This window comes from Vulpes vulpes, chromosome 11, assembly GCF_048418805.1.
Source record: "Vulpes vulpes isolate BD-2025 chromosome 11, VulVul3, whole genome shotgun sequence".
NCBI lineage: Eukaryota > Metazoa > Chordata > Mammalia > Carnivora > Canidae > Vulpes > Vulpes vulpes.
This window is the reverse complement of record NC_132790.1, coordinates 61,822,264-61,846,009: the sequence shown is the minus strand read 5'-3', so window position 1 is coordinate 61,846,009 and position 23,746 is coordinate 61,822,264. Positions and strand designations below refer to the sequence as shown.

At 37.1% G+C, this 23,746-nt stretch overlaps 1 protein-coding gene and 1 pseudogene across 2 annotated transcripts in view; both read left to right on the top strand.

Moving 5' to 3' along the window:
- The window catches only part of ULK4 (unc-51 like kinase 4), a 589,543-nt gene that overhangs the window by 21,619 nt on the left and 544,178 nt on the right, over positions 1 to 23,746 (top strand). Inside the window, exons 9-16 of one of the 2 annotated variants that reach the window (XM_026000954.2) lie at positions 1,318 to 1,410; positions 3,608 to 3,723; positions 3,878 to 3,947; positions 5,632 to 5,728; positions 10,479 to 10,583; positions 13,655 to 13,715; positions 15,046 to 15,227; positions 15,561 to 15,607. In XM_026000954.2, the coding sequence (XP_025856739.1) occupies positions 1,318 to 1,410; positions 3,608 to 3,723; positions 3,878 to 3,947; positions 5,632 to 5,728; positions 10,479 to 10,583; positions 13,655 to 13,715; positions 15,046 to 15,227; positions 15,561 to 15,607 (771 nt within the window). The remainder of the gene's footprint in view (positions 1 to 1,317; positions 1,411 to 3,607; positions 3,724 to 3,877; positions 3,948 to 5,631; positions 5,729 to 10,478; positions 10,584 to 13,654; positions 13,716 to 15,045; positions 15,228 to 15,560; positions 15,608 to 23,746) is intronic. The other variant, XM_072726539.1, reaches the window with a different exon arrangement.
- On the top strand, positions 19,424 to 20,171 carry LOC112921623 (transmembrane protein 9B pseudogene; annotated as a pseudogene).

The following is a 23,746-nucleotide window of genomic DNA, read 5'->3' as shown; positions in this document are numbered from 1 at the left end:
ATATAAATTAAAATTTATAAATATATAAATTATATATATTATATATAAAATATATTTTATATATATAAATATATAAAATGTATTTTATATATTTATATATAAATTTTAATAAAATTTATAAAATATATAAATTAAAATTTATAAAATATATAAATTAAAAATATAAAAAATTTATATAAAATTGCGAGTGAGTTTTAAGAGCCCTTTATATAAAATGGATATTATAGGTGATTGCAGATTCTTTTTATTAATCATGTTTTAATTTTTATCAAAGTAGTTTTTAATTCTTTTTCTCTTTTCTTTTTTTTAAGTAGGCTCCATGCCCAGCATGGATATCCACAACTCTGAAATCAAGACCTGAGCTGAGATGGAGAGTTTAAACAGATGCTTAACTGATTGAGCCACCCAGGCACCCCAAAGTTGTTTTTATTTCCATAGAGATCTTTTGAATCATCAAATTTTCTCTTTTGTTTTGAAATTTCAGTCAGGCTTAACCATTCTGAGTCTGATGATTATAACTAGAAGCATACTCTATTAGTAGTAAAAACTAATGCATTGAAAGTGTGGGTTTTAGATACAGCCTAAAGTCATTTTAATGTGGACAATCTAGCTAGATAACATTTTAGCTCCTGTGCAGAAGTGTGACTGTAAAATCATGAGGCTAATTTTCTTATTTCTGAATGAAGTTCTAAAAATGAAGTCCCAAAAATGAAATGTATGAAGCAGGGAAGGTATGTAGACTAAAGGATGACAGAATTATAGATTGATAATATCTGATGTGTTTGCTTTAAAATTTTAAGCTAATTATAGACTACTTTTATAGGCTATGTTTGAGAACCCAAAATGTTTTCATCAGGCTCTGTGGAATATGAACCCTGAGACTTCTAATATTTAGTTGTCAGACTCTTTAGTTCTGTACCATTTAAGGCTTCTGAATTATTTTTTTGTTGTTGCTAAGAGATTAATTATACTAAAATGAAAATAGGGACACTGGGATGACTCAGTTGGTCAAGCATCTGACATTTGGTTCCCGCTTAGGTCATGATCTCAAAGTCGTGGGATCAGGCTCTGAGTGGGTCTCCATGCCCAGTGGATAGTCTGCTTGAGATTCTCTTCCTCATTCTCTGTACCCTTACATGCAGTCTCTTTCTCTCTAATAAATAAATTAAAAAGAAAGTATGAAAGAATTGTTGAGGTACATTCATATAGAGAAATTTATAAATCATAAAACCTAGTAGATGTATTTGGGACATGACTTGGCAATTATGCATGGTGAATCATGTTAAAATAGAACTTTAACATTTGTATTTTATTTAGATTAACTTGGGCAGGCCTACTGCAACATTCATTTTGGAAGAGTGCTTTCACTAGGAAAGATCGGGAGTCAAGCACCGAGGATTCCAATGTCAGGTAGTATATAAGCTTATCTTTGTGTGGGGGCATGGTTATTAAATGATTGCACTGACTACTGTTCTGTCAATGCAGCATCAATGATATGACTTTCTCTGCTTACTAGGAGAAAATCAAACATTTGATTAAGCATTGCTTAAAGAGTTTATCCATGAATTTGGTGTTCTCAATTTTGTTCATTTTCTGATCAGTTGTTTATTATCCAGTCAGTGATTTTAGTATGGTGGTCATTAGCTCTAAAAATGTAACACTTTCCACCTTGCCAAGCACACGGTAGGATCTCATTTACTCCTTTTGAGTTAGGTGTGGTTACATGATTTGCTTTAGCTAATGAAATGTGAACAGAAGTGATGTTCATTCTGTATAAAAAATTTATGAGCCCCTGAGATTTGACACATTTCTTCCTCCTGATGAGGCACCTGCGACGAAAATGTCCAAATGGGGTTGCTGTCAAGCTAGGTCTTCAGTGACTGTGATGAGCGTAGCTTCCCTGCCAAGCCTTCAATGGCTGTGTATGTGATTGCGACAAAGTTAGGAGATTCTAAGCCACTGGGATTTGTGGGTTGTATGTTACCAGAGCATACCCTAGTTCCTGTCTGATTCTGACTAATACATCTCATTTTTATTATGAAATCTTCTTAGCCCAGGACGCCTACACAAGTGATCATATTAAGAACAAGGTGAAAAGTGGTCGAATAAAGTTCTGCTAATTGACTTGGCTCCCCCTCCACTTATTTAGTGGTGAATAGTTGTCTGATTCTTGATTTTGATCTTGGCAAATTCGGTATATAGGAGAGAGAAGTCTGAATTCTATTTAAGATCTCTCCCAAACTTGGGTTTCTCTGATGCAGTGAGTTTCAACTATGTTCTCACCATTGTGTTAGGCTCTGTGGGGACTACAGAAAGCAGGGCTCTGGTCTCACTCCTCCAGCATCAGCAAGTCATAGAACACCTCTGACCTTAGTTTGTCATCTTCCTTTTTAAAATCTATGTGCCTTTGATTTCTTTTCTTGCCTTATTGCCCTTGCTAAGACTTTTTCAGTAAGATGTTGAATGAGGAGTGATGCAAGTGAACATCTTGCCCTGGTTTCTGTGTCTAGGATGAAAGCATTCAGCCTTTTACCATTAACTATAATGCGCTGAAGATTTGTGTAGCTGTTTTTCACTTTGAATGAACATTCAATTTTGTCAAATGCCTTTTTGTATCAGTTGATAAGATCATATTGGTTTTCTTTAGCCTGATTATGGACTCCTACATAAATTGGTGGTGTTCAAATATTGAACCAGCCCTGCAGTCCTGCAATAAACCCCACCTAGTCATGCTGTGTTACAATTTTTATGTCTTGCTGCAAGTGTTTGGGGCCAAGTGGCAGGAGGACAGCGAGATAGGAGAAAAAAGAACAACGGGGATTTGCCTCCTGTTCTTGAGATCATAGCTGTTTGATTTTTTTTTTTAAGATTTTATTTTTTATTTATTCATAGAGAGAGGCAGAGTCACAAGCAGAGGAGAAGCAGGCTCCATGCAGGGAGCCTGACATGGGACTTGATCCTGGGTCTTCAGGATCACACCCCCGGCTGCAGGCGGCGCTAAACCACTGCGCCACCATGGCTGCCCTCATGGCTGTCTGATTAGAGAAGATACTCCTCCCGCAGTTTTAGGCACTGGCTAGAAGCTGCTGCTCTCCTAGCTAGCTGCTGCAGGATTACCTGGAGGCTGGGACAGAGTAAAATGGAAAAAAGAAACAAAAACAAAAACCCCACCCAAACCAGGAGATTTCCCCTGCTTTGACCCTTAGAGATCCCCTTTCCTATTTATTAGAACAGAAGTAAGTAGGAAGCTTCTCTTGGTGGCTCCTTTGGTCTGTACTCATTGCTTTTGAACCCAGGCCAGGCAATACTCGAAGAGGGGGAGAAAAGGGAGACTCATTGTTGGTTTATTGGTACTTTGAATTCTGGTTTCCTTCTCCAACCTAAGTGCTGCTGTTTATTTTTCAGGGATAAGGTCTATAAATTCAGTAGAATGCCTTAGATATAGTAAGTGCTCATTTTAGCTGCCTAATGACAATACTTTCCAACTCCATGGCTTTGCAAAATGTTATGTGTAATTTAATGATCTTTTCCCACCTCTTGGTCTGCATAGAAAATTATAGAAAACTCAAAATAAATTTGACTGTGTTGGTTTTCTCTGGTTGAACAGCAAAAAAGTGATGGAGCATTCTGGGACGCGAGATTCCAAGGAGTTTTTGAAGCCTCCGAGTGCACAAGCCAAGGGGGAGAAGGGTGGTCAGCGACTAAGTCACTCTTTTAGACTAGGTGAGCTCTTGCTGGAGCATGTTTGTGCCCTTTAGGGTGCTGTTTCTGAGTGCTTCTAGTTTTTGTTACCATTCTCTTGAAATTCTGTCTGCATCCTCCTCTGCTCATGATATTTTTGATCCTTTATGGATAATATTTTTCTTTCTTGCCACAGAAAATCCATCTGAATTGCGGCCCAAAAGTACTGTTGGGGGTCAACTGAATGAATCCATGTTTCTACTCAGGTAGGTAAGATGACAGAGCCTAAGGAATCCATGGGACATGACAGCGAGGTCATCCCAAAGCATCTGTTATCCAGGTGCCAAACTATGTTAGAGATGAAGGATAGAGATGTGAATGTCAAATTTCGGGTTCAATCTCTGCTTTCAAAGTTACTGTTAAGTGCTGGCCAATGGAATGTTGATTTGGCTGTGCATTTTTTAAAAGTTTTTTTAAAATTTTTATTTATTTATGATAGTCATACAGAGAGAGAGAGAGAGAGAGGCAGAGACACAGGCAGAGGGAGAAGCAGGCTCCATGCACCAGGAGCCCGACATGGGATTTGATCCCGGGTCTCTAGGATTGCGCCCTGGGCCAAAGGCAGGCGCCAAACCACTGCACCACCCAGGGATCCCTTTTTAAAAGTTTTTAGCCAAACCACAATCTTTCCTATTCACAAGGTTTAAAACCTTTTCATTTTATACTTTCCCTTCAAGTAGAATTGAATTTGAAATTTTAGCAGTTCATTTCTTTTTTGGATAAAGACTTACAGGAAAGAGCAGATTGTTTTTTTTTTAAATGTTTTATGTGTAGGCTTAAGTAATATTTGTTTAATGTAGTCATTGAAATAATTTTAAAAAGATCAGAATGGTATTTTAATATGATTAAGGCCAACATGTTTTAGTAATGTGTGTTGTGGTTATAGTTTTAGTCTTATACACAAATAGTTTTAATGACATAGGGGTTATAACAGGGAACTATAATTTCTTGACTTGTTTTACCCTATTTAAAGTATGTTAAATTTATCTACATAGATTCTAGATGTTTTAAGTTCAGTTTAAAAAAAAACTTTTTATAATCTTTGGCATGTTAAATAAGTACTTGTTCAATGAATGAATAAACAGATAAATGAGAGAGAGGGAAGAATCTTGATATTTAGGAATTTGAAGGAATTCATTGAAAAAGACCCTAATGATCTGAGTCGAAGATTTCTTTTTTTTTAAATGTAAAAAAACTCAATCAGAGATGCAAGAGTAATGGATTGACCCACAGAGTATGAGACCATTTTAAAGGGTAGGAGAAATAATTAAAAATAGGTGCAGATTATTACTTGTTTCTTAAATAGGTACCAAGATAATATTCCATTTAAAACGTTTTCTGGGGACACCTGGGTGGCTGAGTGGTTGAGCATCTGCCTTCGGCTCAGGTCATGATCCTGGGGTCCTGGGATAGAGTCCCACATCGGGCTCCCTTTGAGGAGCTTCTCCCTCTGTGTATTTCTCTGCCTCTCTGATTCTCATGATTAAATAAATAAAATCTTAAAAAAATTTTTCTAAAATAAAATTGTAAATATTTTCCATCCTTTGTAGAATGTCCAATCTATTTTATTATGTCAATCCTGATACCAGCAGACGTTTAAAAAATAATAAAATCAATGTTTTAAGGTTTCTAGTTAAAATAGAAGGTACTGTATATAACATAGGTTCTATAAAGAAAAGAAATAATAAATTAGCCAGGAAATTGCTTTCAAGACATTTACCGAAAGTGTTGGATAAACACAAATTTAGAGTTTAAATATATGAGATCATGTAGAATCTTTATATTCGACCAGTTTTTCTGTGAGATAGATGTCCGTCCCCCCCGCCCCCCATAATAGTAAACAGTTTGTTTCTAAAATCTGAGTAGTATTGATTGGTCTGTATTTTCCAGTTCTCGTCCAACTCCAAGAACGAGCACTGCAGTGGGATTAAGTCCTGGTGAGGATATGATTCAACATTCACCACAGAAAACTTCTCCTTCAACCAAGGTGAGCAGAGAGGGGATTTTCCTTTTTTTTTTTTTTTTTTTCCACATAAGATATAGAGAGGCAGAAGAATAATTGCCACGTTGATCTCCAAACTATGATTGAAACAACAAATTTTACAATTAAGTCCTCTTTGATCACTGGTTTCTCTGGTAAGTACTCTTGAGAGAGAATTGTTTCATAATTATTTCTTTGATAACAGCTTTCCTGAGATATGATTGACAGCCCATGTAATTCACCCATTTGAAGTGTACAATTCAGGGCCTTTGAGCATATTCTGAGTCCTGCAGCCATCACCATGGTCAGTTTGAGAACACTCATCATCCCACAAAGAAACGCCACACCTATGAACAGTCACTCCTGTTTTCCCTCAATTAATTTCTCTTGCCTCTCACCTGAGAACCACTAATCTCTCTGTCTTTATAAATTTGTCTATTCTGGATATTGCATATAAATGAAATAACACAGTATGTGTACTTTTGTGACAGGCTTTTTTCACCTAACATAATGTTCTCAAGATTCATCGAAATCATAGCATATATCAATCCATGTTCTTTTTTATTGCCAAAAGATAATCTGTTGTATATACCACATTTTATGTTTCCATTCACTGGTTGGTGGACATCTGGGTTGTTTCCACCTTGCGGCTATCGTGAATGGTGCTGCTGGGAATGTTGGTGTACATTATTTTGAGTGGATGTGTGTTTAATTTCTCTTTAACCCTGCAGGAGTGTAATTGGGACATCCTGTGGTAACTCTGTTTAATCTTTGAAGAACTGCCAAAGTGTGTTCCAACATGGCTGGGCCATTTTATATTGTCCAGCAGTGTGTGAAGACTCTAGTTTTTATTCATCCCTAACAAGACTTGTTATTGTCTTTTTTCTAATTGTGATAAAATCTAATTTAGGTAAAATTTATCATTTAACTATTTTTAAGTGTACAGTTCTGTGGCATTAAGTGTATTCCCATTTTTGTGCAGCTGTTACCACCATCCAGAACATTTTTATCATCCCAAACAGACTGTGTTTAGTGTACCCACTAAACAATCATTCCCCATATCCCTTTCCTCCCAGCCCCGGTAGCCATGATTCTACTTTCTGTCTCTGTGAATTTGCCTAGTAATCTCATAAAAGTGGAACCGTAAAATATTTGCTTTTTTGTGTCTGGCTTATTATACTCAGCATATCTTCAAGGTCTATCCATGTTGTAGCATGTGTCAGAATTTCATTCCTTTTTAAGGCTGAATAATATTCCATTGTGTGTATAATACCACATTTTGTTTATCCATTCATCCGTCTTTGGACATTCTGTTCGCTTTAATGTTTGGGCTGTTGTGAGTAATGCTGCATTATAGCCATACTGGGGTGTGTGAGAATATATCTAGTTTTGATTTGTATTTCTGATTGTTAATTATGTTGATCATCTTTACATATGCTTTCGTACCATTTGTATATTTCCTTTGAAAGAATTCAAATCTTTACCTGGTTATTGAGTTGTAGGAATTCTTTATGTATTCTGGGTATGTGACTTGGTGGTGGTGTCCTTTGAAGTACAATTTTAATTGTGACGTAGTTCATATTTGTGTGTGCGTGTTTGTTGTTGCATTGTAGTTGTCTTGGCATTCTTGTTGACTAGCAATTTAAAGGTGAGGTTTATTTCTGGATTCTCTAGTCTGTTGATCTATGCATCTTTTCTCATGGTGGTAGTATAGTAACTGGTTAGTTGTGTGTGTGTGTGTGTGTGTGTGTGTGTGTGTGTGTGTGTGTTTAAAGAGAGGTCAAGAGGAGAGGGGGGAGGTGGAAGGGAGAGAGAGAATCCCAAGCAGGCTTCATGCCCAGCACAGAGTTCAGCATAGGGCTTGATTTTATGACTCTGAGATCATGACATGAGCTGAAATCAAGAGTTGGACACTTAACCAACTGAGCCACACAGATGCCCTGATAATTTTTTTTTTAAAGTAGATTCCACACCCAACATGGAGCCCAATGTGGGGCTTGAACTCATGACCCTGAGATCAAGACCTGAGCTGAGATCAGGAGTCAGGTGCTTAACCAACTGTGCCACTCAGGCACCCCTAGCTAGCCATTCTTGATCCTTGCAGTTTTAAGTAAGTTTTGAAGTTAGGAGGTATGATTCTTCCAACTTTGTTCTTTTTAAAGATGGTTTTGGCTATCCTGGGTCCCTTGCATTTCCATGTGAATTTTAGGATCAGTTTGCATGCTTCTGTAAAGAAGCCAGTTGGATTGTGATAGCAATGATGTTGAATCTATGGGTCAATTTGAGAGGAGTATTGCTATTTTAACAATTGAAAGTTTTCCTCCATGAATGTGGAATGTCTTTCTATTTGTTTAGGTCTTTAATTTTTTTTCAGTCATTTTTGAATGCGGGGATATTTTGAATTAAAGTTTTTCCAAGTTACTGTATTTAGTCTTGAGAGAGAGAATTGCTTTCATTTGTTTCTGTAACTTTAATGTAATGTGAAATGCATTTAGGTTGCATGAAACTTATTTCTGCATTGAAATATAAATGTGTTATAATAAAATCTCATTCTAATTCTATGTGAGATAGAAAATCAATATAAAAGTAAAAAATGCATTTTGAAATGTTAGAGATGTCAAATCTCTTCTGGCATGTGGTTATTGTAGATGAGTGCACTTAATCGTTTTATTGAGAATATTCAAGCAGTAATGATAGAAGTACTATATAAGAGTTTATCTTTTATAATTTAAGTGATACCTTTTAATTCAATTACAATTTTTTTTTAAGATTTGACAGCAGAAGCAGGGGGTGGGTGGCAGGCAGGAGGAGAGGGAAAGGAAGAAGCACGCTCTCCAGTGAGCAAGGAACCCGAGGTGGGGCTCAATCTCAGGATTATGACCTGGGATCATGACCTGAGCTGAAGGCAGATGCTTAACTGACTGAACCACACAGGTGCCCTACAAAACTTTTATTTTAATTGTAGGAAACTTGGAAACTGTACAAAAGAACAACAACAAAAAAACTACTTCTAATTTAATTACCCAAAGGAACCACTGGTTACATTTTTTTTTTTTTTAAGATTTTATTTATTTATTTATGAGAGTCAGAGAGAGAGGCAGCAACCCAGGCAGAGGGAGAAGCAGGCTCCATGCAGGGAACCTGATGCGGGACTCGATCCCAGGACTTCTGGATCGCGCCCTGCGCCAAAGGCAGGCGCTGAACTGCTGAGCCACCCAGGAATCCCCGTATTTCATTTTTATAATCTGTTATCTATGCATGCATTTTGTTTATATATAGGAAATTAATTTTCACCTATAAATTTCTGATTGGTCTACTTGATTCTTTTTTTGTGTGTATTTTTTTAATTGGGGTCTACTTGATTCTTATACTAGTTTAATGTAAGAATATAATTTAAGTCATTCATGTTGGCCTTTCTTTGAAGTTTTTCTTTTTTTTTTTTTTAATTTTTTTTTTAAATTTTTTATTTATTTATGATAGTCACAGAGAGAGAGAGAGAGAGAGAGGCAGAGACATAGGCAGAGGGAGAAGCAGGCTCCATGCACCGGGAGCCTGATGTGGGATTCGATCCCGGGTCTCCAGGATTGCACCCTGGGCCAAAGGCAAGCGCCAAACCACTGCGCCACCCAGGGATCCCTCTTTGAAGTTTTTCTATCTTGAAAATCTATGCCTTTAAGCATTAAATTTTTTCTTTTACAATGTTGCCCTGTACTTTTTTTTTTTTTTAATTTTTATTTATTTATGATAGTCAAAGAGAGAGAGAGAGAGAGAGGCAGAGACACAGGCAGAGGGAGAAGCAGGCTCCATGCACCGGGAGCCCGATGTGGGACTCGATCCCGGGTCTCCAGGATCGCGCCCTGGGCCAAAGGCAGGCGCCAAACCGCTGCGCCACCCAGGGATCCCAGCCCTGTACTTTTAATGTATTTTTTCCTATGTCCGTTTTCTAAGTTGTGAAGGGGGTGGTCTTGGTTTCCAGGAACTTTATTAGCTAATTATTTTAATCCTTTATTCATGCTTCTGCCTCAGTTTTGGATAATTTCCTCATTTTTCATTTCACTGATTTGTTTTTTTGTTTTGTTCAGTTTGCTGGTCAATGTTTCAGTGGAAATTCCTAATGCATAAATCCGTTTTTTTTTTTTTTTTTTTTTTGTCTAATGTGAAATCCTGAGGCATACTACTAGAAATGAGAGTTCTGTTTGCTGTTCAAGTAGAGCACAAAGAAACATCTCAAAGGAGTAACTGATGGCAAATATCTGGCTACTCATTTTCATTATGTGTTAACTCTAGCTTTATAAAGATGGAAGTGTGGAACACTTAGGTAACAGGTTAGTACTTAACCCTGAAATTCTTCTATGGTGTAATTTTAAGTTTGTATTGAATATTCTATAAAGCAGAATAAAGGAATGACCAAAACCATGCTGGTAATTGAAAAACAAGTTTGCCTCATCATAGCTTAGAACTCAGACTATAGAAGACCTGTTTTCTGGTTCTACCCGCCCTCTGTGGTAAACATGAATAGATCAGTTACTTGAGCTTTGTGTTCTCCTTCTGTAAAAACAGGAATGATGATACATATGACTGAGGATTTTTGTGAAGATCAAAGAAGACTGTGAAAGTGTATCAAATAGCAAAATGAGGTGCACTGATCTAGGTGACCCTTCCAGTACTGTTCTACTCAACATCTTATTATCTCAATTTAATTTAAAAGCTCTTCACTAGTCATAGAAACAAAGCCTCATTTTTGTTCTTGTTTCAGATTACAAGTGAACACCTGAGTCAGCAGGACCTGGAATCCCAGATGAGAAAGCTTATCTACATGGACTCTGATCTTGTTGTCACCCCAATTATCGATAACCCAAAGGTGTGGAAAGATGCTCTGACAGATGAGGGCTGAGCTTTAGACTTTGCTGAGAGCCGAAATCCTGGTGGTTTTTTTCATTCCAAATCTTCTTTGCTCTTCCTCATGTCTACTTTTATGTCATTTGTGCCACAGTGTCTACATTTCTCATGCCCATCCTGTCTGCACCCTTCTCCTCTTCCTGCATTGTTTTCTGCTTCACTGAGTGGTGCATCAGCTCTGCCTCCTCTCCATGCATGGGCTTCTAGACCTCAGACCTTAGTCCTTAGTCCCTTCGTTTCTTCATACATTCTTGAGTGAATTTCTCCAAACACTCTTGTTGTGGATGTGTTATGAAAGCACATGTGAGTGAGGACTGCTCCCCTGGCTGGGGTGGGTAGGCAGGCACGCAGAGACCATACCCTCTTACAGTGCTTGCACCACAGGCCAGATGGTGGAGAGACACTGGGAGGTTGGGGAGTCATTATTCACAGGTGCATTTCATATCCAGGGAGATTTTTGTGGCTTCATGTCATTTGGAATATACTACTGTATTACTAGGGGATGATGAGTAGTCTCTTTAAGAAGAAGTAATTTCTCAGTCCCTCTGTACTACCTATTCTGTATTTTAATTTTCTTCTTTTTTTAAATGTCTTTTTCTGTTTTAAATTATGCCCATTTTTACTCATCTCATTGGGGAACATTACTATAATTTAGAACAAATGGGTTTTTGGATGCATATTTACTAGATAGACAAAATTTTACAATACATTACCCAGCTATTTTTTATAATGGAGCTAATTCTTTTTATGAGTTCAGATATCTGGCAGAGTAATTGTATATCATGCCAACTTAATGTGTAAACTGTCATTTACCCAGTAGATCTTCTAAGAACAGTTGGTGAGATCTTTTGACCATATTCTTTTCTGTTTCTTTTATGACCACACTTAATTGTTTTAAGGAAGCCTTATTAGAAATTTTTTTTTAACTTCTAATTTTAGACCTACAGAGAAGGTTCAAAAATAGTAGAGTTCTGTATGGTTTTTACCCAGCTTCTCTTAATGTTAGCATCTTATAGGACCGTAGAATGGTTAGCAAAGCCAGGACATTAACACTGGTACAGTGCAATTAACTATATTACCAAATTTATTGGAATTTTACCAGTTGTACCACTGATGTCCTTTATCTGTTCTAGGGTTTCTTGTTACAGTTTACTAGTAGGCCTCCTTTTTCTCCTACCAGCTATCCTTTTCTTTCATGGCCTTGTAATTTTTCAGTCTTTTCTTGGCTTTCATGACCTTGACATTTTGAAGAGTACTGGTCAGGTGTTCTGGGGAATGTCACTCAAGCTGGGTTTGCTAAGTGTTTCTTATGATTAGTATGTATGAGGTTATGCATTTTTGGCAAGAATACTATTAAGCTTTTTAAAAATGGCTCTGTAGAGAGGTTTTGGAGAATTTAGATATAGATATCATAGTTGATCTTTTAAACTAAAAGTCTCAAGATGAAGGTACCCTGGCTGTTCCAAACTTAGGGATCCAACTACCTGTTTTTCCCCCCACTTTCTTAAAAAAAACAACAAAACAATTGTGTGCTTTCCTGTTCATGCCTTTTACGGCTTCCTGAAGTGGTGTGTTTTCTAATTCAACTTGAGTGAAGTTCTTACCATTCTTTAAAACTTCAATCTCCTTCTAGCTCTTCTGTAAACCATGTTAGCCTCAAGTGCTTGCCACATTCAAATTTTTTAGAAAAATTTCTCTTTGTAAAATGTTCCATCTATAATTATATCCTGCCCATTTTGTATTGCTCAATATTGGTGTTTTTGTTTTGCTGTTTAACACCTTTTGTTTTATCTTTCCAACCAGAGTATCAGCTCTCTGACCATTGGATTGTGTCTTATATCTTAGTTTGTGTCTTATCTTCCCCCTTAGCACTTAGCATACTGCCTCACCCTCTCAGGTATCCAATAAGTATTTGGTAAATGACTAAATTTCTAACCTAGAGATTGGTTAAGGTTAAGAGTAAACCAAGGTAAAGTGCTGCTGCTGCTTTTTTTTTTTTTTTTTAAAGATTTTTATTTATTTGACAGAGAGTGAGAGCACAAGCAGGAGGAGCAGCAGGGAGAGGGAGAAGTAGGCTCCCTGCTGAGAAGACAGCCCATGGGGGGTGGGGGGGGCTTGATCCCAGGACTCTGGGATCATGGCCTGAGCTGAAGGCAGATGCTTAACCAACTAAACCACCCAGGTGCCCCTTTTTCAGGGGTGAAAAAGTGCTTCTTTTTCAATGACACTTTATTTTATTGCAGATATCACTTGAAATGATTTTTTAAAAATTTATTTATTTAAAGTAAACTCTACCCCCAGTGTGGGGTTTGAACTCATGACCCAGAGATCAAGAGTCTGCTCTACTGCCTGAGCCAGCCAGGTGCCCTGAAATGATTTTATTTTTATAAATTATTTTCTGTGTTCGTGTATTTTATTTATTTATTTATTTTGAAAAAAAGATTTTATTTATTTGAGAGAGTGACAGAGCAAGCATGAACAAGGTGGTGGGGAGATGGGCAGAGGAAGAGGGAGAAGCAGACTCCCCTCTGAGCAGGAAGCTGATGCGGGGTTTGATCCCAGGACCCTGGGATCATGACCTGAGCTGAAGGCAGATGCTCAACCACCTGAGCCACCCAGGCGCCCCTAGTGTTTGTGTATTTTATTTTACTTTATTTTTTTATTTTTATTTTTAATTTTTTTAAAAAAATTTATTTATGATAGTCACAGAGAGAGAGAGAGAGAGAGAGGCAGAGACATAAGCAGAGGGAGAAGGAGGCTCCATGCACCGGGAGCCTGATGTGGGATTTGATCCTGGGTCTCCAGGATCGCGCCCTGGGCCAAAGGCGCTAAACCGCTGCGCCACCCAGGGATCCCTGTTTGTGTATTTTAATCTGAAGGACCGTGTTTAATTCTTTTTAGTGACAAATTTTCAGTGATTTTTTTTTTTCTGTCCCAATGGATTTATAATCTGGAAATAGGAAATTTTATCAGGAGATCGGTATCTGTCTCAAAAGGTGTCTTAAAAGATTTTGTTGTTTTTTTCAACCACAGATAATGAAACAACCACCAATTAAATTTGATCCAAAGATACTGCATCTACCGGCACATTCAGGTAGGATTCTAGAGGCCTTGTCAAACACATAGACTCTTGGAAGATACATACAAATAAGAAATTTAATAGCAAATGGAATATCTCACTTATTGAATAGCTGAGGTCCTGTTTTCTTGCAAATTGGCTATATCCTTGGGGAGGTGCTGTGCACAATATAAATGACCGGTAATCCATTTATGCCAGCCTTTCACCTTAGCTGAGCCTGGGCTGCCCTGTACTCTTAGGGGAGTAAAAGTTCCTGTAAAGTTGGATGGGCTCTTCTCTTGCCCTTCCCCCTTGTAGAGTCCATTGAATTTCCAACATTTATGGTGCTCCTATAGGTAAAGAGGGCTGGATTCCATAATGAAGAAATGAGATTCTACTCCAGGAGTGGGGCAGTTGACATTGGGGGTCAGATGGTTCTTTTGTGGGGATGGTGTGGGAATGGAGACACTTCAAGGATAATTGTTACGTTTCCTTTCGCCTAATGGGAAATCGTATTTGGGACAAACAGAAATTGTCTTATGCCCTAAATTTTGATGTATTTTCTTTGATAAAATCTATTTTGTGCTGTTAAGCTAGATCCAGGAAAACTTTGTCATCGTAGCTAGACTATAATCTAGGATTTAAAATCAAATCAAAGTAAATTCAAAATAAAATATACTCAAATTTAAATAAACTGTGCCAAGTAGAACCACTATTCATGAAAACCTTAGAGGATTATTATCTCAAAATAATCTTTCCCGTTTTCCCTTTACTTTGAGTTATTTTAGGAAATTATTATTATAGCTTATTTTGTTTAAAGATAGAAATTAGCTGAAGCTCTTAATTTTGGATGGCATCTCATTGCCCAGTTTTTGTTTTCTGTTTGTAGAGGGTTGAACTTGGATCGCCCACATGACTTCAGCTGCCACATTAACCTGTTACACTTAACAATAATTTCGTTGGAACCTTTGAACAACTGCATGATTCTTGGCTTTTACAATATCCTAAGGCTAGATAGCTTTATATAGTGGCTCTCTTGCTTTTTTGTAATATGATTTTATTTAGCTTGATATTTTGTTAGATTCTAGGTTGTAGGCTGATTCTCCTGTAGGTGTCTTTTTTGTGTATAGTATTCCATCACATAGAGAAAAAGTCTCCATGAATAGCAAAAGAGGAATCCAGAAGAGTAAATAAAAGTAGTGTCATCTTTGGAGGACTTTTTGGTTTTGATGTTGTAAAGTTAGGATTTTCTTTGTCCTCCTCTCAGCTATTGAAATTCTCTGTTCTGTTTTATTTCTTTTGTAATGTTTTTGGCTTTTTTTTTTTTAACATGATACCCACTTTTAATATTTTCTTTCCTCTCCAGTAGATAAATTAGTATTTCTGAAAGACCAAGATTGGAATGAATTTTTGCAGCAGGTGTGCTCACAGATTGATTCCACTGAGAAGAGCACAGGGGCCTCTCGAGCCAAGCTGAATCTCCTTTGCTATCTGTGTGTTTTGGCTGGACATCGGGAGGTGGCCACCCGGCTCCTTCATTCCCCACTGGTAGGAAGTTCAGTTGTAAAGTCTCATTTCGTGGTCCTTGCAGCATGCCTTTTGCATGTGACTCTTGTACTTCTGCTGAGGTTAGAACATTAGTGCAAAAATACTAATTTGATGTAATTACCGTGGGAAAAAAATGTATCAAGATAATAGGTTTGCCAAAATTATTCTGTTTAATCCTTGTGTCCAAAAGCAGTTGAGTACACAGTGATTTTTGAATTTATTTTGTTGTTTCCTCATAAAGGAGTCACATTTCAGTTGTAGACAGGTCAGATGTGTTAATCACTTTCTATGTCATTTCATGAATGAAATGTACATCTTATTGTTTTATTTTAGTTCCAATTGCTAATCCAGCACTTGCGAATAGCTCCAAACTGGGATATGTAAGTAACATTTATATTTTAATAAATTATTATTTGTTGAATAATTACAGCATACATATTTATAAAACACATTATTCTGAATACTTCTATACTTAAATAATAATTACTCTGAATCTGAGGCAATCAGGCAAGTCATAGGCATCCCAACTGTAAATTTAAAAAGATTTCAAAATAGGCCTTATAGTATTATTATGAATATAAGTCTAGAATTATATAAACTATATCTGGAAACTTTGTTACTGTGCTTCTTTTGAGTATTCTTGACCAAACGATCCCTGTCTTTTAGTTTTTTTTTTTCCCTCCTCCATTTTCTCTTGCAATTACTTCTTTCCCTTAGGTGATACTGATGTTATTTAAAATCTAATGGGATTATGCTGTGTAAATTCCTGATGGAAGGATGTGTACTTGCTTCTTACACAGGCAGTGTACCATGGTGAAAAGCACATTAGATGAAGTGTCAATAATCTTATGATCAGATATGTGAGGGTTAATTTGGGGGCTATCTGTTCTATTCCATTAGTTTAAATATCAGTTTTGATGCCAGTACCACAATGTCTTGATTACCACAGCTTTGTAGTAGTTGAGTTTTACAATCTGAATGTCTGTGTAGGATGATAAAATTAAATGGATTTCTGATTCAGACAGATCTGCCTGCTGGGCAAATTGCCTTAAGTGCTGAGCCTCAGTTTCCTCAACTGTAAAAATGGTAATGGTGTATCTACCTCATAGATGTTTGTTAATAAAATTTGAGCAAGATAAGTGTATCAAAAACTTTGCTTGGTGCCTGATTCTCACTGGTTGGTAGTATATGTTGGGCCAGGGAGATTATAGTGGTTGTACTTGGTATTATCAAGCCTGCTTATCTTGTATTATTGTTAGAGAAGCATATGGCAACATAAAGGTGAAAGGGTTTTTGTGAAATGTGGGAATGGCAATTATTCTTCACTGGCAAATTTGGGAGACATGAGGTATTCACAAAATGCTCTTTTGAATAATTTTTGTTATATATCTCCTAAGATATATAATTTTGTTATATATCTCCTTTACTTCCCCAAGATAAAACCTGGCATTGCAAATAGGGTTTTTAAGTAATTTTTGGGCATGTAAAACTTTGAGAAGTTTTATGGTGTGCTCACTAAAAAGAAAGCAACAAAACCTAACACTTCAGCTGGAATTTATATCCTTGAATGGGGTGCCCCCTGCTGACTTGTAAAAATAGATATTTTTAGATTAAAGTTTAATTGTAAAATAGCTTGTGTTTGAGGAAAATGATAAGTAACAAGGTAGACAAATCCTCTGCTTGGAACCTTCTTTTGTTGTCTTCTCCATTCAAATACTATTTCTTCCAGTGAGGCCATCTCTGACCCAGGTCGTATCATCTTAATAGCATGTAATGGTTCTCAGTTTAGCTGGGGGATAGTCACTGTTGAAATTTTTGTTTCGGGATCCCTGGGTGGCGCAGCGGTTTGGCGCCTGCCTTTGGCCCAGGGCGTGATCCTGGAGACCCGGGATCGAATCCCACATCGGGCTCCCGGTGCATGGAGCCTGCTTCTCCCTCCGCCTGTGTCTCTGCCTCTCTCTCTCTCTCTGTGACTATCATAAATAAATAAAAAATTAAAAAAAAAAAAAATTAAAAAAAAAAAACACATTAAAAAAAAAAAAAGAAATTTTTGTTTCTTTTCCCCTTGTATGTTTATAACATGTACTTTAAATTTTTTTTTTTTTTTTTTTTTTTTTAGTGGCAGAGGGGGAGCCAGAGGGAAAGGGAGAGGGAGAATCTTAAGCAGGCACTATGTTCAGTGTTGAGCCCGTTGTGAAGCTGGATCTCAACCCTGAGCTGAAATCAAGAATTGAACACTTACCCTACAGAGCCACCCAGGTGCCTCATATGTTATGTATGTTTTAATATCATTAACTGTCCAAAATTTTTTCTAGGTATGTCTTCTGTACTATGAATGTCTGATTATTTAATTTACCCTGTTCCCTATTTTTGGATAATATTATAACATTGTAAAAATATGCTGATGAACATTTTTGCATTTAAATCTTGGTTCCTGTTTTTTTCTTTCTCTCCTTAGGGCAGATTCATAGAATTAGAATGAATAAATACAGGCAATAGATAGTTTTGAGACTTCTGTTAAATTGCTAAAACATTCTTTAGAAACATTGTATTTTAACATGCATTCTTGTTGGTGTTTATAAAAATGCCCTTTTGTTAGAACTTTAAATAGTGGATATTTATGAAATTTTGTATCTTTTGCCAATCAACTTTATTGAGACGTATAATCCACATATAATGTGTAATATTTTATTAAGAAATTGTATTAACTGTGGGCATAAATGTAATAGGAAATTGACCATTTTAGTAAGTGCACAATTCAGTGTTATCAAGTATATTCACAATGCTGTGCAACCATCACCACTCTGTTTCCAGAACTTTTTCATCATCCCAAACAGAAGCCATTACCCATTAAACTTTAGCTCCCCTCCCCCTTCCTCCCAGTCCTGGTAACCTCTATTCTACTTTTTGTTTCTATGAATTTGCCCATTCTATACCTAATATAATTGGTATCATATGATATATGTCTTTTTGCACCTGGCTTAATTCACCTACTGTCTTCAGAGTTCAGCCATGTTGTAGCATGTATGAGAATGTCATCCCTTTTTAAGATTGATTTAATATCCCATAGATGTATATGCCACATTTTATCTTTTTATCTGTTGATGGATACTTGGGTTGCTTCTAACTTTGGCTATGGCAAATAATGCTGCTGTGAACATTGGTGTACAAATATCTGTTCCAAGTCCCTTCTATCAGTTATTTTGGGTATATTCTAGGAGTGGAATTGTTGAATTGTTTAGTAATTCTACCTTTTCACTTACTGAGGAGACATCATATTGTTTTCCACAGAGGCTGGACTATTTTACATTCCCTCTAGCAGCGCACAAAGGTTCCAATGTCTCCACATCCTCTTTATCATTTTTTTAAATAGTAGCTGTTCTCATGGGTGTGAAACTGTGTATCATTGTGGATTTGATTTACTAGTCATTTCACCAATAACTAGTAATGTTGAGCATCTTTTTATGTACTTATTGGCTATTTGTTTACCTTTGGAGAAATGTCCATTCATGTCCTTTGCCTATTTTCTATTTTCTAATTGGGTTATTTTATGTTGTTGATTTGGAAAAGGTTAATATCCAGGATATATATATATATATATATATATATATATATACACACACACATACATACATACATACATACATACACACACACACACACTCTACCTTATACTATACCTTATATATATATACCATATATATATATATATATATATATAACTCTTATCAGATTATATGATTTACAAATATTTTCTCCCATTCTGTGGGTTGCCTTTTCACTCTTGATAGTATCCTTTGAAAGTCAGATTTTCCTTTTTTTTTTTTTTGTCTGTGCTTTTAATGTTCTATGCAAGAAATCATTGCCAAATTCAATATCTTAAAGCTTTTCATCTCTTCTTCTAAGAGTTTTACAGTTTTATATTTAGGCTTTTGATCCATTTTGAGTTAATTTTTGCATGTAGTGTTAGGTTAGGGTCTAACTTCATTCTTTTGCTTGTGCATATATGCAGTTTTCCTAGCACTGTTTGTTGAAAAGGCTGTTCTTTCCCCATTGAATGGTATTGGCAACTTTGTCGATAATCTTATGAGCAGATATGTGAGGGTTAATTTTGGGGCTATCTGTTCTATTCCATTAGTTTAAATATCAGTTTTGATGCCAGTACCACAATGTCTTGATTACCACAGCTTTGTAGTAGTTGAGTTTTACAATCTGTATCTGTCCTCCCTATAAAGATAATTCTGGGCATATTTATAATAAGAACATATCTCAAAAAGATTGTGATTGCCTTCATGTTGTGGATCCCATGCCTGTGCAAGGGCCTGATGTAGAAGCCTACTGTCTACGCTGTGAATGCAAATATGAGGAAGGAAGCTCTGTTACAATCAAGGTTACCATTATAATTTATCTCTCCATTTTGGGCCTTCTACTTCTGTACATGGTGTACCTTATCCTGGTTGAACCCATACTGAAGAGACGCCTGTTTGGACACTCACAATTGATACAGAGCGATGACGATGTTGGGGATCACCAGCCTTTTGCAAATGCCCATGATGTGCTGGCCCGCTCTTGCAGTTGAGCCAATGTGCTGAATAAGGTAGAGTATGCACAGCAGCGCTGGAAGCTTCAAGTTCAAGAGCAGCGAAAATCCATCTTTGACCGTCATGTTGTCCTCAGCTAACTGGAAATCAATTGAAGGTGATTAGAAAGAAAGGAGTCAGACAACTGAAAAAAATTGAGTTTTCCTGGGTTTTGTTTTAATACCCTGCTGATTTCACCAACTCTTGCTGGCAAATTCAGAATTGGGAGACAAAAATGTGCTTGGTATTTTCTTTTCTTGTTAACATATTAATACAGACATTTTTAAAAGCACACACCTCAAAATCAGCCAATTAACCTTTTTCCTATTTGTGACTTTTACTAATAAAAATAAGTCTGCCTGTAAAAAAAAAAAAACACACACACACACAGAGACACGGCTATCAGAGAACAGGTTGTGAGCGAATAAAGAGTTCACACAGCTTCCACGCGCTTTACCAGGTATCAGCTCTAGGCCACCTCCTCCTCCGCCTCCTCCTCGAACTCCCCCTCCTCCTCGGCCATGGCATCCTGGTACTGCTGGTACTCAGACACCAGGTCATTCATGTTGCTCTCAGCCTCTGTGAACTCCATCTCGTCCATGCCCTCACCCGTGTACCAGTGTAGGAAGTAGTATGAGACCTCCAACTTTTTTCTCTTCCTCAAGATTATTTTGCCTATTTGTGGTCCCTTGGGATTCATATAAATTTTAGGAGGGACTTTGCTAATTTTTGGTATAAGTTTGACACTTGAGTAAGGTAAAGTGTTCATCAATTTTTTAAATACAGTGTCTCCATTTGTAAATTCTTTATTTCACCTCTTGGTTGATTGGACTTCATTTTTTTCAGTAGTTTTCCTTTTTCTTTTCTTTTTAATTAAAGATCTCTCGGAGGCTCTGCTTCTGTAGTTGTTGCCTCCTCCAGGCTTTCTCTCAGGCTTTAGGGCTCAGGCTTAGGAGGCCGAGTGAGACCTTCTAGGGTCCTCAAGCTGGCTCACCCCGTGCCATTCTTCGGAGTTTGCATACTTCCGTCGTGTCAGTACAGCTCTGGAAGACTTGGAGCCAACTGTCTTTTTCTTCTTCATTTTAAATATTTTATTTATTTATTCATGTGACACACAGAGAGAGAGAGAGGCAGAGACACAGGCAGAGGGATAAGCAGGCTCCCTGCAGGAAGCCCGACAGGGGACTTGATCCCGGGACTCCAGGATCATGCCCTGGGCCGAAGGCAGGGGCTAAACTGCTGAGCCACCCAGGCTGCCCTTTTTTTCTTCTTTATATGTGACTGGTTTGAGTTTTGCTTTTCAGTGTCTGGATTTTTCTTTTTATCCTCAGCCTGTGAAATTTTACTGTAATGTGCCTAGGTATTTTTTTTTTTTTTTTTTTTTTTTACTAATTTGCTTTGGAAAATTAAGTCTGTGAAGTGCTACAGGCTTTCTTTAGCTTCCATATTTCCTGAGGATCTCTTTCTCAGTGTTTCATCCTTTTTCTTTTTCTGAAAGTTCTATAGAATGGGCATGGGGTTTCCTATTTCTCTCTTCTCTAAACATTTATTAGTTAGAGAGCAAGTGAGCAGTAGGGGCAGAGAGAGAGGCAGAGAGAATCTCAAGTAGACTATGTGCTGAGCATGGAGCATGACGGGGGCTCAATCTCGTGACCCTGAGATCATGACCTGAGCAGAAACCAAGAGTCAGATGCTTAACCGAATGCACCATCGAGGTGCCTTTCCTGTCTCTTGACTTCATTTTCTTTTGCTTTCTCTCTTTTATTGAGATATAACTCACCTATCATAAAATTCACCTTTTTTTTGGTTTGTATGAATAGTTATTTTTTGAAGCCGTTTTAAGTTCACAGCAAAATTCAGAGGAAGGTACAGAGATTTCTCCTCTACTTCCCGCCCCCACACAGGCTAGCCTCCCCCATTATCGCCATCCCCTGCCAGAACAGTACATTTATTACAACTGATAAACCTGCACTGGCACATTATAATCACCCAAAGTTCATAGTGCACACTACAATTCACTCCTGGTTTTATACATTCCATGGATTTAGACAAATCTATAATGACATATATCGCCTTTATGGTATCATACAGAGTATTTTCAGTCCTCTAAAGATCTGTGCTCTGTCTGGTCATCCCTCTGACAATCATTGAACTTTTTACTTTCTCCATAGTTTCACCTTTTCCAGAATGCCTTACTTGGAACCCTACAATATTGGAATCCTGTGATATGTAGCCTCCTCAGATTGGCTTCTTTTACTTAGTAATATGTGTTTAAGGTTCCTCCCTCTCTTTTCATAGCTTGACAGCTCGTTTCTTTTTAGTGCCACATATCTGATTGTCTGCACGTATCACAGTTTTCACATACTGAAGGACACCCTGGTTGCTTCCAAGTTTAACGTTTATGAATAAAACTCCTGCAAAATACCATGTGGACATATGTTTTCACCTCCTTTGGGTAAGTACCAAGGAGCGTGATTGCTGTGGAAAGAGTATGTTTAGTTTTATAAGAAACTTCCAAATTGTCTTCCAAAGTGGCTGTGCTATTTTGTATTCCCATCAATGATGAATGAGAGTTCCTGTTGCTTCATAGCCTTCCTAACATTTGGTGTTGTCAGTGTTTTGGATTTTGGCCATTCTTATTTGAGTATGGTAGTATATTGTTTTAATTTGCATTTCCCTGATGACATATGATGTGGAGTGTTTTCTTATATGTTTATCTGCCATCTGTTTATCTTTTTTTTGCTGAGGTATCTGTTAAGATCTTTGGCTCCTTTTTTCATTGGATTATTTTCTTACTGTTGAGTTTTAAGAGGTCTTTGTGCATTTTGAAAAAGTTATATCTGGTATGCCTTTTGCAAATATTTTCTTCCAGTCTGTGGCTTGTCTTCTCATTCTCTTGACATTATCTTTCACAGAATAACTTTTATTTCAAATAAAGAATAGCTTATTAATTTTTAATTTTTAATTTTTTAATTTTTATTTTTTATTTTTTTTATTATTTCTTTCATGGATGTGCCTTTGGTGGTTGTATCTAAAAAGTCAATGCCACACCCAAGGTTATGTGGGGTTTTTTTTTTTTTTTTCCTATGTTACCTTCTACCAGTTTTAAACCTTGACCTCTTACTCTTCAGTCTTTGATCTGTTTGGAATTTTTGTCAAATGAGTAAGAACTGTTTCTAGATTTTTTTTATGTGGTTGTGTATTGATGCTAGCGCCATTTGTTGAAAAGACCATCTTTGTATTGCCTTTGCTTTTTTTGTCAAAGATCCTTTGAGTATATTTATGCAAATCTGTCTCTGTTTGGTTTCATTCACCTTTCTATTATTTTGTTAATAGCACACTGTCTTGATTACTATAACTTTAGAGTGAGTCTTGAAGTCAGGTAGCATCAGTCCTCCAACTCTGTTCTTCTCCTTCAGTATTGTGTTGGCTATTTTGGATCTTTCGCCTCTCCATATAAACCTTAGAATCAGGGTGTCAATATCCATGAAATAAGTTGCTGGGATTTTTTTTTAAATTTTTATTTATTTATGATAGTCACAGAGAGAGAGAGAGGCAGAGATACAGGCGGAGGGAGAAGCAGGCTCCATGCACCGGGAGCCTGATATGGGATTCGATCCCGGGTCTCCAGGATCGCGCCCTGGGCCAAAGGCAGGCGCCAAACCGCTGCGCCACCCAGGGATCCCAGTTGCTGGGATTTTTATTTGGAATTCCATTTAATCTCAAGATCATGTTGGGAAGAACTGACATCTGGATGATATTGAGTCACCTTATCCATAAACATGTAATACCTCTCTATTTCCTTAGTTTTTTATTTCATTAATCATAGTTTTATAGTATCTCATATAGGTCCTTTACATATTTTGTTAGATATATTCCTATGTATTTCATTTTTGGGTGTTAATGTTAATAGTGTTGTATTTAAATTCCATTTGTTAA